The sequence below is a fragment of the Phaenicophaeus curvirostris genome, chromosome 8, assembly GCF_032191515.1.
Source record: "Phaenicophaeus curvirostris isolate KB17595 chromosome 8, BPBGC_Pcur_1.0, whole genome shotgun sequence".
NCBI lineage: Eukaryota > Metazoa > Chordata > Aves > Cuculiformes > Cuculidae > Phaenicophaeus > Phaenicophaeus curvirostris.
In genome coordinates this window covers 12,929,931-12,945,491 of record NC_091399.1, presented here as the reverse complement: position 1 = coordinate 12,945,491, position 15,561 = coordinate 12,929,931, and the positions used below count along the sequence as shown (strand labels likewise).

At 35.6% G+C, this 15,561-nt stretch overlaps 2 protein-coding genes across 9 annotated transcripts in view; one reads left to right on the top strand and one right to left on the bottom strand.

Annotated features, from left to right (window-relative positions):
• Nucleotides 1–15,561, top strand: part of KCNT2 (potassium sodium-activated channel subfamily T member 2) — a 140,791-nt gene that overhangs the window by 37,145 nt on the left and 88,085 nt on the right. For 4 of the 8 annotated variants that reach the window (XM_069862516.1, XM_069862518.1, XM_069862514.1 and 1 more), the window contains exons 3-9: nucleotides 187–286; nucleotides 4,055–4,111; nucleotides 4,985–5,033; nucleotides 6,764–6,823; nucleotides 10,421–10,495; nucleotides 10,978–11,061; nucleotides 11,653–11,747. In XM_069862516.1, coding sequence (XP_069718617.1) covers nucleotides 187–286; nucleotides 4,055–4,111; nucleotides 4,985–5,033; nucleotides 6,764–6,823; nucleotides 10,421–10,495; nucleotides 10,978–11,061; nucleotides 11,653–11,747 — 520 coding nt within the window. Of the gene's footprint in view, nucleotides 1–186; nucleotides 287–4,054; nucleotides 4,112–4,984; nucleotides 5,034–6,763; nucleotides 6,824–10,368; nucleotides 10,389–10,420; nucleotides 10,496–10,977; nucleotides 11,062–11,652; nucleotides 11,748–15,561 lie in introns of those variants that run through there. The other 4 variants (XM_069862520.1, XM_069862519.1, XM_069862517.1 and 1 more) reach the window with 2 other exon arrangements.
• Nucleotides 1–15,561, bottom strand: part of CFH (complement factor H) — a 131,625-nt gene that overhangs the window by 80,738 nt on the left and 35,326 nt on the right. The window lies entirely within an intron of this gene.

Below are 15,561 nucleotides of genomic sequence, written 5' to 3'. Positions count from 1 at the left end.
AGGCTTATACTTACATTCTTCTGTACAATATATCAATCACCCATGTCAGGGACAGGTTGCTGGCTTGATCAACCTCTGCTCTGTTGCAGCATGGCTATTCTAGTTGCTTTTATTTTTACCTTAGAAGTTGACAAAAACTGTAAAGAACCTAAATTTATTTCTGTGTTTTCTTTCTTTTTAAAATAGGTCTGAGAATACGATTATTCAATTTTTCTCTCAAGCTACTAAGCTGTTTCTTATACATAATTCGTGTGCTCCTGGATGATCCCACACAAGGACTTGGATGGTAATGTGTTTTTTTTTTCTTGTTATTTCTGGTCTGAAAGCATTGCTTAAGCTGGAAGAAATAACTGAAGTTACGGGAAAAATGTTTGCTATTCTGTTAACAGGGATTTGGGTTTATGTCTTAGAGATGTTTTGAAAAAATTACAAAGATAGTCTTATATTGTGAATGGAAATAAGAACCAAAACAACAGTATTCTTTTTACACTTTACTGCTAAAATAATTCTGGATGTTTACTCGGATACTGTGCATCAGATTTAATTGTTCTAACTTAACTCTTTTGGTTTTGTTATTACATAACATTTCTATGTAACATACTCATGTTTATGTTTATAAAGATAAAATTGCAAATATCTGATTGCCAGTTTATGCAATGATAATTTTAGGATTTTACTTAAATAATTTTACTTAAAATCTGTTACAGTCTGCAAGATAGGCTAACGTGCTGGGGCTGTAGGCTCAGATACCTGCTGAGAGATTAAGGCATAAACAGTGCCAGATATTGCCAATAACCACTTAACTGTTTATTAGAAAAGAGAGAGAGAAAGGGATAAAAAGAGAGAAGAAAGGAGGGGAGAGTGCGTGAGAGAATAGTGAGACTCGCCCCTGGGGTTCTGTGATGTCCTGCCAATCTTATGTCCTGGGTCTGTCTTGATGGCTGGAGGTGGTGGTCCAGTCTTGAAGAAGGGTGGCAAGCTCTGCAGGTTCAGTGTCCTTTTACACTATCTCTTCTGTGGGTGCCATCCAATCTGCTTACAGGTTGATTTAGATGGTCCAGTCCAGGGCCATCCAATTTGCTTCCAGATTGAGTTAGATGGTCCACTCAGGGCAATCTGACATGTGGCCAATCACGTGCAGGCCAAGAGTTAACAGTTCATGCAGCCTCCATTACACAGACCATAGGCTAAAGCCTGTCAATCCATCTTTTGTGCCCCAAGCTGCCACAAGCAAAGCAGCCACAGTTATACAGACTTTATTACATATCTATCTTCTTTGTGCGGTTATCCTAGCATTTCAGAGTCTTATTTTCTCTTCAAGCCCCGCCAAACACAAAGTTTGAGATAAACATAAAACCCAACAGATACAAAACCTCAGATCCAAGAAACAGACAAAATGCATTCTATACTCCTGATATTCTATGGTCACGTGTGATTTTGCACACCTACTGTTGTCAGCATGGTATTCTATATGGGTCATTAGGTACTCTGCCTTCCCCGTGCCCCCCCGCTGTGTATTATGCAATCAACTGCCAGTTGCAGAAGGAATTATGTTTATAATTTATTCAATCCTGTGCTTCAGTTGTATTTGTATCTTGAATATATTTAGACTAGACATAAGGAGGAATTTCTTCACTATGAGAGTGGTGAGGCACTGGCACAGGTTGCCCAGGAAGTTGTGGCTGCCCCATCCCTGTAGGTGTTCAAGGCCAGGTTGGATGGGACCTTGGGCAGCCTGGTCTAGCGGGAGGTGTCCCTGCCCATGGCAGGGGGGTTGGAACTAGATGATCTTTAAGGTCTTTTCCAACCCGAACTATTCTATGATTCTATAATTATATGAGTCTATGATTCTATATATTAAATCTTCTCAATTCTAAATGCTAGTAAACATCACATTTTATTAACTTTCTTGCTTTCACTTGATTTGATTATGTTTGCCTTAAAAAAAAGAAAGCAAAGCACAGATGAAAATACTAAGCTTGGGATGATTTAACTAGCACTCTTCACAAAATGTTAGACAAAGGACAAAGTATGACTTTTAATTTTAATAGCCGAAAGTCAGTTAAATCTAAGGGCAGAACTATAAAGAAGCTAGTGCATAGGAGAAATTCTGTATTTCAAACCGATTGAATCCAAAGCAAAGTGAATTAACAAATATCGACTTTACTCAGCAAGTGCATGAGAGAAGGATGAGTGAATGGGAAATACAGAAGATGCAGTTGAGAATTTGTTTTGGTCGAATTTAGTGTAAGAAAGTAGAACATCTGAAAAACGCCCAGAGAGAAATCTCTGTGGAAAAGCAAGAACTGCAAAAACCTATTTTCTTGACTCCACATGTATCTTGGAATGTCTCTTCAAGGAGAAAAACTTTGTAGGGAGGAAACAAGCAGTAAAAATTTCACAGAAACTTTAACAGTGATGGAGAAGGGAAAATACTTCCTTAGAAGTTTAGGCATAGTAGCATATCAACTCAGGAACTTTAAATTTTACAGCTAGTGATACTTTCTGGCATGAAAAAGCTGTTGATAATGTTTTGTTATGAGAACTCTATGCACACTCCTGAGTGTGCATGTTATGCTGTAAGGTTATGCTGGGTATGCAGAATAGATAGAACGTCATCATAGGCATTCTTCAATACTTTTGTATTCATATACAAAGACTTTTCTGCATCTTGCAGGCTGCTTAATTCCCCAAACCTTTCTGGACGTGTTTGTTCCTTCAGTCTAAATGTTTGAAAATTCACCAGCCAGAGAGTGTATCTGTCTTTTCTATATAGTTTTTTCCCTTGTGTTGTGGTACATTTAGGAGGCTAGTTGGTTTGTTCTGTCTTTCTAAAACATTTGTCTGGCTGAGAAGTTTCACAAAAGTCACTTCTGTCTGCTCTCTAAGAATCCTGTCTTAGTAGCTATGCCAGACAAACCATTCCTGGGCTCACATGGTCCCTAATTAACATCGTTGCTTTTGCCCATAGAGATCCTGAGGGCTTGGTACCTAAACTGCTGCCATAATGCATTCTTACCAATTCAGTGTTAGGAAAAGAGGTCTTTCCTAGATACTGTGTCACAGCCTGATGAAAGAAACTACTCAGTATGCTGAGACCATCACCACTGATGGTCACTATCAGCTCATTGTTTTTAAAGTGATGCTTCTGGGAGAGATACTTTTCATCACAGATTCCCCCTGTAGATTTATTTCCTGTTTTTTGAAAATGTCTGCACAAGTTACTATCTTTTATTTATTCCTTCAGGCACAGCAGGTGTACAGGGAAGAGCTTGAGACAGAAAGCATCCTTACTAATGGATACCTTTTAGCACCTGTACCACTCAGAGTCTGTGAAAATACAGCTGTTACTAACCTGTGGCCTGAAAATCATTTTCTTTTCTGCTGACCTTGCTTGCCAAGGATAAACAAGGATGTTTTCATCATTTACACAAATACATATTTCCACCTTCTTACATGACTATTTGAAGGCAGGATTTGTGCCAGCAGTCTAAGGCAAGATAACGTCATATGTACATATTTTTACACAGATGTCACTGGTTTCTTACTTGAATTACTGCTGCGTGAGTCTCCATCCCTCCTCACATCCTTGCAAGAGGGTATAAAATGTAGTTTGATGCAGTCTTTCCTGTTGAGACCATGATTGGTATATGAGCTCTTTCTCTCCCAGCCTATTCATGTGATAGAATTTCTGGTATTTCTTGATCGTCAGTAATTTTTGAGTACTTAGTTCAGCTTTTGAAAATATAATTTCAGTTGTTTTGTCTTCAAATTGGTACATTTTTGGAAAGAAATCCTTAAAAAATGTAACCTGAAATGCTTCATAGTCTATCTACAGGTAGAGAACACATGTGAAACAAATTTGTAAAAGTTATTTTGGTTTTTTTAAATATCTATATCCATTGCCTAGAATTTCAAACTATTGCATGCATTTTGTAGAACACATAATAATGTAATTAATATACTTTTCCTCCCATATATTTTTATGATTGTCTTCCTATATAAACTTGCTGATGAAAATGGACTACGTATGGATGGGATGACAATGTATCAGTAAGGAATTAAGCTGGAGTTGTTCCAGTCAAAATTACACACCTGAAACTATTGATTGGTGAGTTTGTAATTTAAAAAACGCAAACAAAAGTCCACATAACGATGGGAAGGGGAGGGAAACAGGAAGACAAAGACATTTCTACCTGGAATGGTGACAATTTAATATGTAATAGTGATGTTCCAATAACTCTTAAGCAATTACTTTCATGATCCTGAATATTCAAAACTGCTTCTAATATTTTAATTGTTTCTCTGACTGCATAAGTGAAATGCTGGATTGGATGTTTGTTTGAGATCTGAATTCCATCAATGTTGAAAAAAAATTAAAAATAATGCCTTTATTTAAAAAATAATTAGGACTAGCAGTAATGACTAACAGTAAACTATTGGGCCATTGAGTGTGCCAGATCATAGCAGTACTGTATTAAATGCCTGTTATCATCAAAATTAGTAAATACTAAGACAGCATGAGATTTTTCCAAGATATGACAACCCCAGTGAGTTAGATACCATTTATATAGATACATAGATAGCAAAAAATTCGCATAAAAGAATTGTCAAGTTTCTTTTCCTACCACAAATAATTATTCCTTTGCATCTTTAGAATCAAAAGCTTAAATTAATTAACTCTTTCTGGAATCACAGGGAATGCATTAGCAGGCACTAGAACCACTAAAACATTTTGTTGTCATTGATTGTTGGATTATTTCCATGGGAGCTCAATGGTTGGCTCTGGGTTAGGATTACAAGCAGTGTCAATGCTCAATAGATGACAAATAATTTAAAATGTATATTATTGAGAATTTTTGTAAAAAATAAGGCTGCACTGATTTCCATTCACATGTACAATTTTTTTTCCCTCCTGATTTTGTTCAAAACAGAAATGAGATTGTGGTTAATTTCATTTTTTTTTTCTTATTATAATGAACAGGTCTCCTATTATTTGGGTGAATCGAAGCTTGCCTTTATGGGGTTTACAGGTAAGATGTAAATGACCAATTTATCTATTTGTATTTAATTACTGTAGACAACATTGATTTATAGCATTTTAATAATGTCAAAGGATACTTGGAAAAGTTGATATTAACAATGAAATCTACTTGATGACCAAGTACAAGTGCATAAAGTAAAGCTAAGCTGATCTGAGCACTCTAATTTGAATTTATATGGCTTTACAATATATTTATAAAGTATTAAAGCTTATAACAAAATATTGTAGTATTAGATGGCCTTTTCTATTAGAGTTATCAATCTCTGTTGAGTCAAGTAGGCACTGCGTACCTTAATGATAAGTTTAAATTTTGTGATTACTTATGATGTGCTTCATGAGCTTTCTCATTAAATACACTAGAAACTGAAGTTACTTCATGATATAGAGGCCTACATGTTTAGAAGAGTATATCACAAAAGATGCACTGCATCAGTGCTTTGTGGGTCTTGCAGGTCTTCTGAAGTTTGTGGTTCAGTCCTCTGTGTTCTGGAGCCTGCTTATTTTAGGATGCTGCTATGATGATTTTGTACTTCTGTGTAATTTATGATTTTGCTCAGGGAGGAATCCCTTGATTAAAATACCTTTCAATTCCTTGCTTAAAGTATGCACGGTTTGCACAAATTTTGACCTGGACATTCACATTACTGTTTAGTTAATTAAAAATTACTGAGAGACTTATTTGCTTGTGTTTACGGTCTTATTGTAATAATTTTATTTGATAAATGTAGGAATTTATACATATATATATATGATGTGTATATACATATGCATTCACATTAGGATATATGCAAGAGTTGCAAAAAATTACTTATTTTAATTTGAGATACAACCAGAGTTTATATAAACCAGTAATACTTACTTGGAGAAACTGATATAATAATTTGATTGCATATTATAATAATTTTCCAATTCATAGAATGTTTTTTGATTCTAGATAACAATAATGTGAGTGCAAGTAGTGAGTTTTCAGTAGTGATAAGCATTAGTTTGTAATAGGGAATCCTGTGGCTTGTCTGACTTATTAAATATTAGCTATGCAAAGAATTTAAGTAAGTTTTGTGATTACTTAATATGTGTAAAATGTGAAGTAAATTTTTTACTATTTTTATATTTGACTATTTAAATATTTTAGGTTCACATAATACACACACAAATTACATACCGTCTAAGTGAAGGCTGATAAGTATAGCTGTTCCATTTAAATATTAAATTCAACAATCATTCAATCTGTATATTTTTTTGCTGTTTTCAACTTTTGAATTTATATACAGTAAAAAAAGTGTTTTTCAACACATTTATAACATCTTTACAGAAAAATAAACAGCCAACCAGCTTCCATTATTTACAGCTTCCTTGTCCCCCTCTCTCTTTCTCTGTCCTGTGAAAAGATCTTGTTACCTTTTAGGAACAGACAACTGAAACTTGAGAAACAACCCAACAGACTGTGCGTGGAGCTCTATAAAAACCTTGTAAAGGCCACCCTGCAGGCTCTCTGGAGTGTTATACTTGGAAAAGAGCAATGAGACTCAAGTCACAGCCTGTGAATTAGTCAGAAAAAATAACAATATTTAAGCTTCATGCTAAATGTTGTAAGCTGAGATGATTTCAGAGAATGCATGGAAAAGCTGTTTTTTAATTATCTTTTACTTTTCATTGTAATGCTTAATATATGTTCTTTAAAAGCCAATATTAATATATGTATTTATCACTTCACTTAAGGTTTCTGTGGCTTTAATAAGTCTCCTTGAAACTCTGCTGCTGAGTTATCTAAGCTACAAGGTAAGTACATTTAGTTACTTTAGGCATTATTCATCACAGAAAGTTAACAGCATTAAATGTTTCAATATAAAGTTCTTGTGACTGCATTTGTGCCCACACTGATGTTCAAGCAGGAAGTTGAGAGAAACACACCTGTAGAGGACAGCGTATTATCACAGGCAGCCCTGCTCACGTTTCCAAAATTTAGCAGCAAACAGTAATATCTAGAGAGTGAAAGTCAGAAATGAAATTTCTATTTTTTCCATTGTCTGTTGGCACACTGTAATTTGAGAACACATTCTCAAAAACTACCTTGATTTTTGGGCGGTTTTATCTGTAATGCAATTGACATGATTCTTATTGGTGTCAAAGCTGTAGCTACTCAGTATCTGTAACTACAATTTCAGGCCTCTAAAACTGCATGCCAAAAAATAATAGCAAGAAGTTGGTTGGTTTTTTTTTTTTAGTTGTGGATAACTGCATACTTGTTATCCATTTCTCTCATGCTACTGAAACATCTTTGCAAAATGCCTTGAAATCATCTTATATGAATAGAATATATTTTTATATTTGCATTCTCCTTAAAAAGTTGTATTTTCTTACTACTTGTATTTGATTTTCTTCATTACATTTCCTTAGGTGCTATCCGAGTGAGTTTTAGGTATGCTGCATTTTTAGTATCTTCAGGAGAAAAATGCTAAAATAATTTTTCAAAGTAAATATGAAAAGACTTAGTTTCTAAAGCTGAAAATATCGTGAAGCATAGTGTTTTTTAATTTTTTCTTAGTTATTAACATTCAGTAGCTGTCAAGAGCCCCTACTGAAGTTAGAGAGTTGTACTTCAGTGTGCTTATCAAATGGTCATGGCATAAATGTTTTCCTTAGTGCTTAATAATGCTAAGGAGCTTAAAACTGTCTTCAGTCTAAAAAATATTCTTAATTTTGGTAAGTAGCATATGCTATTTATGTGTTGGGAGTTACAAATGCAAATCAATTATAGCCAGAAATAATCCAAAATTAAAACACCTAGTGCCAAATCAGGAAAGAACAATCACAGTTTACACTGTTCCTGAGTTTATTGGGGAACATTTTGTCCCTATCCATTCTGCTTGTGTTCTTCATCAGTTCAGTGAGTACAGATGATGAGAGAAACATTGGGAAGTCTGCTCCAACAGGAAGTTACTTAAGAGCATGTAGTGGGTATAAAGCTCTACTATCCTGATTTGCTGCATTTGCCTGTCACAGAAGTTGAGGCAATTTTATGATGGCTACATTTCCACTCCCCATAAAGGAATAAGTAATGTAAGGAAAAATAATAGTACTGAAATGGACTTTGGCAGTCCACATCATGCAAACGCTTCCTTCCCTCCGGTTCTGTCCTCTTAGTTACAGTCTGGATATGTCACGATAATGCCATTTACCCCAGTGTCAGGAAGTTATTTCGTCCACTATAAGGCCTTTCTGCACAGCCAGGATGACTGTCTTTGTTCATGTAAATTTTTGACAGGTTACTTCTCTCATGCCAACATTTCCAAAGCTTTTACAGCTTAGGCACAAGTCAGAGGATGAGACAGGAGGAAAAGAAAAAGAAAAAGATGATTGTGTTTGCATTTGTGTGTGGTTTGCAAGGATTTCACAAATTACCTGTAAAATAAATTGGTAACTTGAGAGAACACTCTGAGGAATTTACCTTTGTGATACTTGGTTGATGACATATGGGAAGTGATTCAAGATGCAGAGTAGTGGGACCATAATAGAATAACATGCTACTGGGATACAGCAAATTTGCATTTTTTATGGCTTTTATTTGGGAAAGAACGCAAAGGTTGTAGCACTGTATTACACTGCTGATCACTTATATCGAAGAATGGATGGTTTACAATCTGCATTCTCACAGATTAACCTATTAAGTAAGCGTTTACCTTTGGCCAAACTTCTGAAAGATACATTAGAAATTTCATTACCAAAACTCATCACAGGCAATGCTACTACAGCACTGGCACAAAGGCAGTCTTGTTTGCTTTTATCAGTTGCATACATTCTCACTGCAAAAGGCAGTTTTGCAGAAGACATGATGCATCCATATGCGGAAGCCAGAATTTTACAGCTGTGTGCATCACTAAGTACCTGAAGCACATCTGCACAGGGGTTTTGCCTGCACAATTAAATTATGTGACATTTCTGTACAGCAGAAAAGAAAGCCTTAACATTAAAAATGACGAAGTCCGTGAGAACAAAGAATTGGTCAGTTGGGAAAATGAAATTTTTGTTTGATTTTATTATTCCTGCAAATAATACCTCAGTTTACAGTCTCGTAAGTTTACTTCTGTTTACAAGGCTGCTTATCATATGAAATATTTAAGATTATTCAAGTATGTCTAACTCCCACCCATTACAGTTCTATAGAAGACATTAATCCCTGCCCCATAGATACAATGACTGCCAGGTAACAAAAGTTAAAAATAGAAAAAAAAAATTTCCTCTGGAGCTTGTATTTAATTTTCAGGGGTTATATCAAATTATTATTGTAACAGGACAGTTTAACATATCTTTGCAACTGAAAATATAATGCTGTATTGCGAATTCTTGTAATATTACCATGATATATGCTACAATGTTATTGCATTACCTATGATGGAGTATTGATATACAGGGTTAGGAAGGCTGTAAGTCACCAAATTTTAAACAACTTCATTTTTTAAACTTGTGGATTCCCATTCCAGCATTTAGTCTTTCACAATCACTGCTCAGATATGAAAAGGAAGTAGTAGTATTCCATTCCTGTAGCTAGCAGTGAGCAGATTAAAAGATCAGTACCATTTTCATTGAAATATCTGGGAAGACCTCTAATATCATGTTAGCAAGATCAAGTTCCTAAAATCCTTGGTACACTCAAAAGCTAAAACATTGTAATGCAGAATTTTAAAGACTTTGAGGCTTATAAGAAAAATAAGTGAAAAATAGCTACAGATAGAAGAATCTGCCAGCAGGGATGTCTGTTACCTATATGAAGAATCACTGAAAAATGAGATAGATTAAAAAGATAAATTCCTTAGGACGGGAACCTCATTTCCTTATCTATATGTAAGTGTTTATGTAAAAATAAAAGTAAACTAACTTTGAAGAACAAAAAGGCAAAGACAAGATGTCTGTGTATGATTCCAAAGTATCAAAAAATGCAATAAAGGAAAACATGAGCATATTATCTCTGAAAAAATGAAACCTTAATTTAATGAAGCTGTTCATTAGCTAAGAGAAGCAGTTGACCTGTTAATGCAACTTGAATTCTTCATTTGAGCTGTGTTACTAACTAGGTTATAGTAAGGGAATATATCGTTATATGGAAACAGAGAACTGCTCTATCAAAAATACAGCCTTAAAAGTTTATGATTTTCCCTGTAAGCTACATTATGAGAAACAGGAAGAAAAATAGGCCAGAGTGGCCTATATTCACATCTGACATATGTGTTTAAATCTGAGATGAATGATCTTCCTGAAATTCAGCTGGTGGGAGAGACTTCATATGTGGCATTTGAATATCGCATATATATTTAATTAGAACTCTACCTAAGCCTACTGTGACGTGGTGGTTTGGTTTTTTTTTCCTTTTCTTTGAAGGGAAATATCTGGGAACAAATTCTGAGAATACCCTTTCTCCTGGAAGTAATTAATGCTGTCCCTTTCATCGTCACGGTAAACGTATTTGAATTAATATGTTTGCACATTGTGCTTTTATAGCTACACAAATACTCTTAATTTTTATTGAAGTAAATTTGAATCTTATGTGGATGACAAATTTGTGCCTGTGTAAACAGAAATTTGTCAACAACAAGAAGATGGTTTGCTACTTGAATGAAGTAATAATACAGATCACTTTCCCCTTCCTCACTGGCAGGGGACAAACAAACCACAAACCCTCTAACAAACTACAGCACAATCAATAAACTAAATCAGCTAGCTATAAAAATCTAAGAATCTCTCATGTCTGCAGTGAAAACTGTCCTTTTGTCAAATAATCTTATATACAGTTCATCACAAAGGAAGAAAAAATGTTACTTGAAGGCAGATCTACAAATACATTTTTTTTTTCCCCAAGTTTTTAATTGCTGCTTGAATAGAAAATCTCTGTTCTTGAATAGAAATGCTTTTAATGAATTTGTTAATTTTTCTTTCAGATTTTCTGGCCAGTCCTAAGAAACCTGTTTATTCCTGTATTTTTAAATTGTTGGCTGGCAAAACATGCTTTAGAGAATATGATTGTAAGTATGACAAAGGAAATAGCTATTTTAGAGTTTTTATTGTTTTAGTATATTCTCTTTAGTGGGATGTTGGCATTGCAGTCCACAGTCCAAATTTAATAGGAAGCTAACTAGATATGTACTTAGATTATACAAGTGGGCAAGCATTGCAAAGCAGCTTTCTGCATCAAAATTAGAAAAAAATTAAGAGATCAACAGAAATCTCAATTAGTATAAATTGTTACTGTGCCAATAAGGGGAAGCTGGAATGGCTGGTTCTTTTGCTACTCTTCCATTCATACACAATTGCAGGGATTTCAACTTCTGCGCCTTAATTGGTCCTTGCATCCTGTAATTTGTAAGATAGACATGAACAGACAGACCTTAGGGCAGCTTGCAAAAGTATCAGCGTTGTGCAGGGATGAACAAATAACTGGTTAAGTAATCACAGAATCACAGCTGGCTCTATTGCACCCTTCTATATGAACAGCAAATTCTAAGTGCATTTGAAAGACTGCATTTTATCAGGGCATTATATAATTCCTCTATAGAATCAGCTTATGCCTTATTAATTCAAAACAAAAAAATGACACCTGTTTTCCATTAATATAGAATGATCTTCATAGAGCCATCCAACGCACACAGTCTGCAATGTTTAACCAAGTCCTCATTTTAATATCTACCTTACTATGTCTTATCTTCACTTGGTAAGTGGCCAGACCCCCTGCTTTTTATTATATATATTGGCTTTTCATCCTTTACTACATGGTGATAAAGCATGCATCATGGAAATCATGCTTTGAAATATAAAGACTAATATGTACTTGCAGTGGAAGTATTAACCAGCACCTGGTACTACTGGGGTCCAGATACACTGGGTTTGGAAACAGAATGAGTGCATGGGAAAAGGAATCATTCACACTCACAAGGAAGGAAATACAGATGATGTAAAAACATGGGAGGAAGGAGTGGGGAAAAGTTTATATATGTACCAGGATTGTAGTCTTAGCAGAAAAGTCACTCAGATTTGAAGAGTAGCAACAGAAGTACCCATACTAATGTAGCCTTCCTCTGGCTGGTGGGACAGACAGAAAAACATGCAAGATCTCAACTTTATCACTCTTATAACCAAGTCATGTTCCTATATAGAGTATATGGGACAACTGTTAATAATCTAGTTTACAGAAAGTGTAGATTTTATTAATGTAAATTACAGAAAGTAGTGGATGATAGGTTGAAATAACCAAAATGTGTTACTCTGAAGAATTTTTTACTGCAAGACCTTGAAAACTTGAATTTATAGGAGTTTGGGAAGCATGGAGAAAAATCTGTTCAGAGTGTTAAATATAAACATAGTTAGTATAATGAAATTAATGAGATTATTGGAGGCCAGGAGAAGATCCAACGGAAACACCACTTTGTTGCCCCATTTCTATCTTATGTCTTAGAGGTGTGCTGTTGACCAGGGCTGGAGACAGATAAAGTAGACTACATGAGTCTTTGATCTCAGCCAGTGTGGTCTCACCTATGTTTGTATAAATGGATAGTGGTAATAATGTAGCACGGTAGCTTACTGAACATACAAAATCTTTTCAGCAATAGTGCCCAGGAAGCGAGTATCCTATGTGGGGAGAAAAAAAGTAGATGAAGAATGTGTGTGTTACAAGGCAGTGTACAATGGAGAAGTAAACAGAGAAGATGATTCTGTGCGGAAAGGCTAAATCACCTGTATTTATTTTTCTAGACAGCATGTCTTTGGGTCAGCACACTGATAAAGTTTGATCTGTCATTTTGGAGACAGTGATTTGATTTTCTCTTACTTTATTTCTTTAGCTTTTTTTTGGGTAGCCACTGTTATGTGCTGCCTAACCCCTTTGGTAATAACAGTGTAAAGTAACACATGGCCTTTTCAAGTCTTGTGCCTTTCTGTCCTTTATTCGAGAGCTTTGTTCTGGCTAGGGGTAAACAAGTGGTCCAGTTTTACCCTTCGTGGTCCAGTTTTACCCTTCGTCTTATGGGCACACAGCTGCATAATCACAAATGCTGCCTGTTCTAAATAGTAATGAAGTTCTGTGAGATTAAATTTCCTAGTGAATATTGTGACACTTGAAACAGGAGATTTTGTATGAATAGGGACTACAGTATTTGAACCAGAATGCATAAATTTCTGTCACTGTAGTACTTGGACACTTTTAGTAGGCTCTAATTTACCTTTTTAATTCTTTACAGTACAAAGCACTGTTGAGTAAGTAAAATTTAGATTAGATAATAGGAAGAACTTTTTTACTGTGAGGGTGATGAGACACTGGCACAGGTTGCCCAGAGAAGGTGTCAATGCTGCATCCCTGGAGGTGTTCAAGGCCAGTTTAGATGGGGCTTTGAGCAAACTGGTGTCCCTGCCCATGGCAGGGGTCTTGGAATTGGATCGTTTTTAAGGTCCCCCCCAGCCCAAACCATTCTACAATTTCTATGATTGTATGAAGTATGCCTTCACTATTTCAATTAACCTACTTCAATATTTTACTGAACTGCTGAAGAAAATATGGATCCAGTTCTCAATGAAAGTGTTTCCAGGGGGAACAGCTATAAACTGGAGAAGGGCAGGTTTAGACTAGACATTAGGAAGAATTTCTTCACCTTGAGAGTGGTGAGACACTGGAACAGGTTGCCCAGGGAAGTTGTGAATGCTCCATCCCTGGAGGTGTTTAAGGCCAGGTTGGATGGGGCCTTGGGCAGCCAGTTCTAGTGGGATGTCCCTGCCCTTGGCAGGGGGTTGAGACTAGGTGATCTTTAAGGTCACTTCCAACCATAACTATTCTATGATTCTATGATTCTGTGATTCCCAAGAACTCATTGTGATGATCCCTGGTTCAATGAGGTATAGAAGCTGCAGCTAAACAAAACATCTTGCTCATCAGCAGGCATTTTGATAACTGACTGCAAAACATACAGAAAATGGCAAGGTCACCTGCAGTGATTATGTCTGTTCTCAACAGCTGCAGATACCAGGTCTTTATATATAATTATATACTGTCCTATTATTGACCCTGCTAGACTTCAAAATAATCTAAATAGGATGAAAGCACCCAGTAATGCAATAACTAAGGAAATGAAACATTTTTGGAATTACTTAAGAATAGTTGTTCAAGCATCTGCAGCTTGCCTAAGACAGTAGTTCTTTTCAGACAGTTGTTACTGTTGCTTACGTGAACAGACATAATGGCATTTTTACACTTTTTAACTCATCTATTAATGGCTACATCTTACAGAGTATATTTTAAGAATACATAAAAAATTCTCTATATACAGTCAAAATCAATTAGCTTAATATCTATGATTTTTACATTTGAGGCAGTGTTTCATTTTAAGAGGCATCTTTTACGTGACTTTCTTTGTGCTGAAGGAGGAGTAAAGTCCATTAAGGATGGCTTTCACCAGGCTATCTTTCACATTTTCTGCAACAGCAAGTAGTAACTGAGTGTATTCCCCCTAAATACAGAACATTAATTAAATTCTTCCTCATGCACCGTTGGCAAACCCATCACTTGCATCTCAGCAACAAGGTCTTATAAGTGGTGCTTACACATGCAGACACATTCCAACTTGTGTCTTATAACTGCAGTGTAACCTTTCGGATGAAAAGTTAAAAAAATAAAAAATCTAATTTTACTGCTAATTAGCTAATCTCAACATTTTTAGAAATCATTATTCAAGCTGTCCTTTACAGTGGGAAAACCATGGGAAAAGTTGCCTGTATTTTTTTATACAGTTGGCAATTTTCAACATTATTACAGAACAAACAGTAATCACATAAAAAGATTTTTGCTCTTTGTTCCACTCTTTGATTTTTTGAAGATAATTGTTTATGGATCTGGGCATAGAACTGATTTGCAGCTCAATAAATTCAAATGACTAACTCCATGTGTTTATAGTTTAGAGATTACCTACAAGGTTTTTTTTTCTCTTTTCTTATTATTTTAAAGAGAGATTTGACTATTGAATGATTTTTCTTTCTTTAAATATCTCAGTAGCCTCCTATCCTGACCAGTCATACATACACTAAAAGATGTGTACTCCTATATGACACTGTTCAGCAGTTACTGAGTTCTACTGAAAGTTACATACCTAGTCAAAGTATATATTGTATCATTTAGCTGATGGATGTTTGCACTTGTTTGTCAAATGGAATACTAATAATTTCTGTAAACTGTACCACAAGACAAATAACAGTGAATGTCTATTTCAGGCATCTTTCTGTGACACAGTGAATCATCTATTAAGACTTATTTTGCTTTTTAAATCGGTGTTACTCATGTATCACCAATGTGGAATGATTAGCTTGCGAAAAAAGTCTTACAAGAAGCGGCTGGAGGAACTGAGGTTATTTAGCCTAGAGAAGAGGAGGCTGAGGGGAGACCTTATTGCTCTCTACAACTACCTGAAAGCAGGTTTTAGAGAGGAGGGAGCTGGCCTCTTCTTCCAAGTGACAGGACACGAGGGAATGGCCTCAAGCTGTGCCAG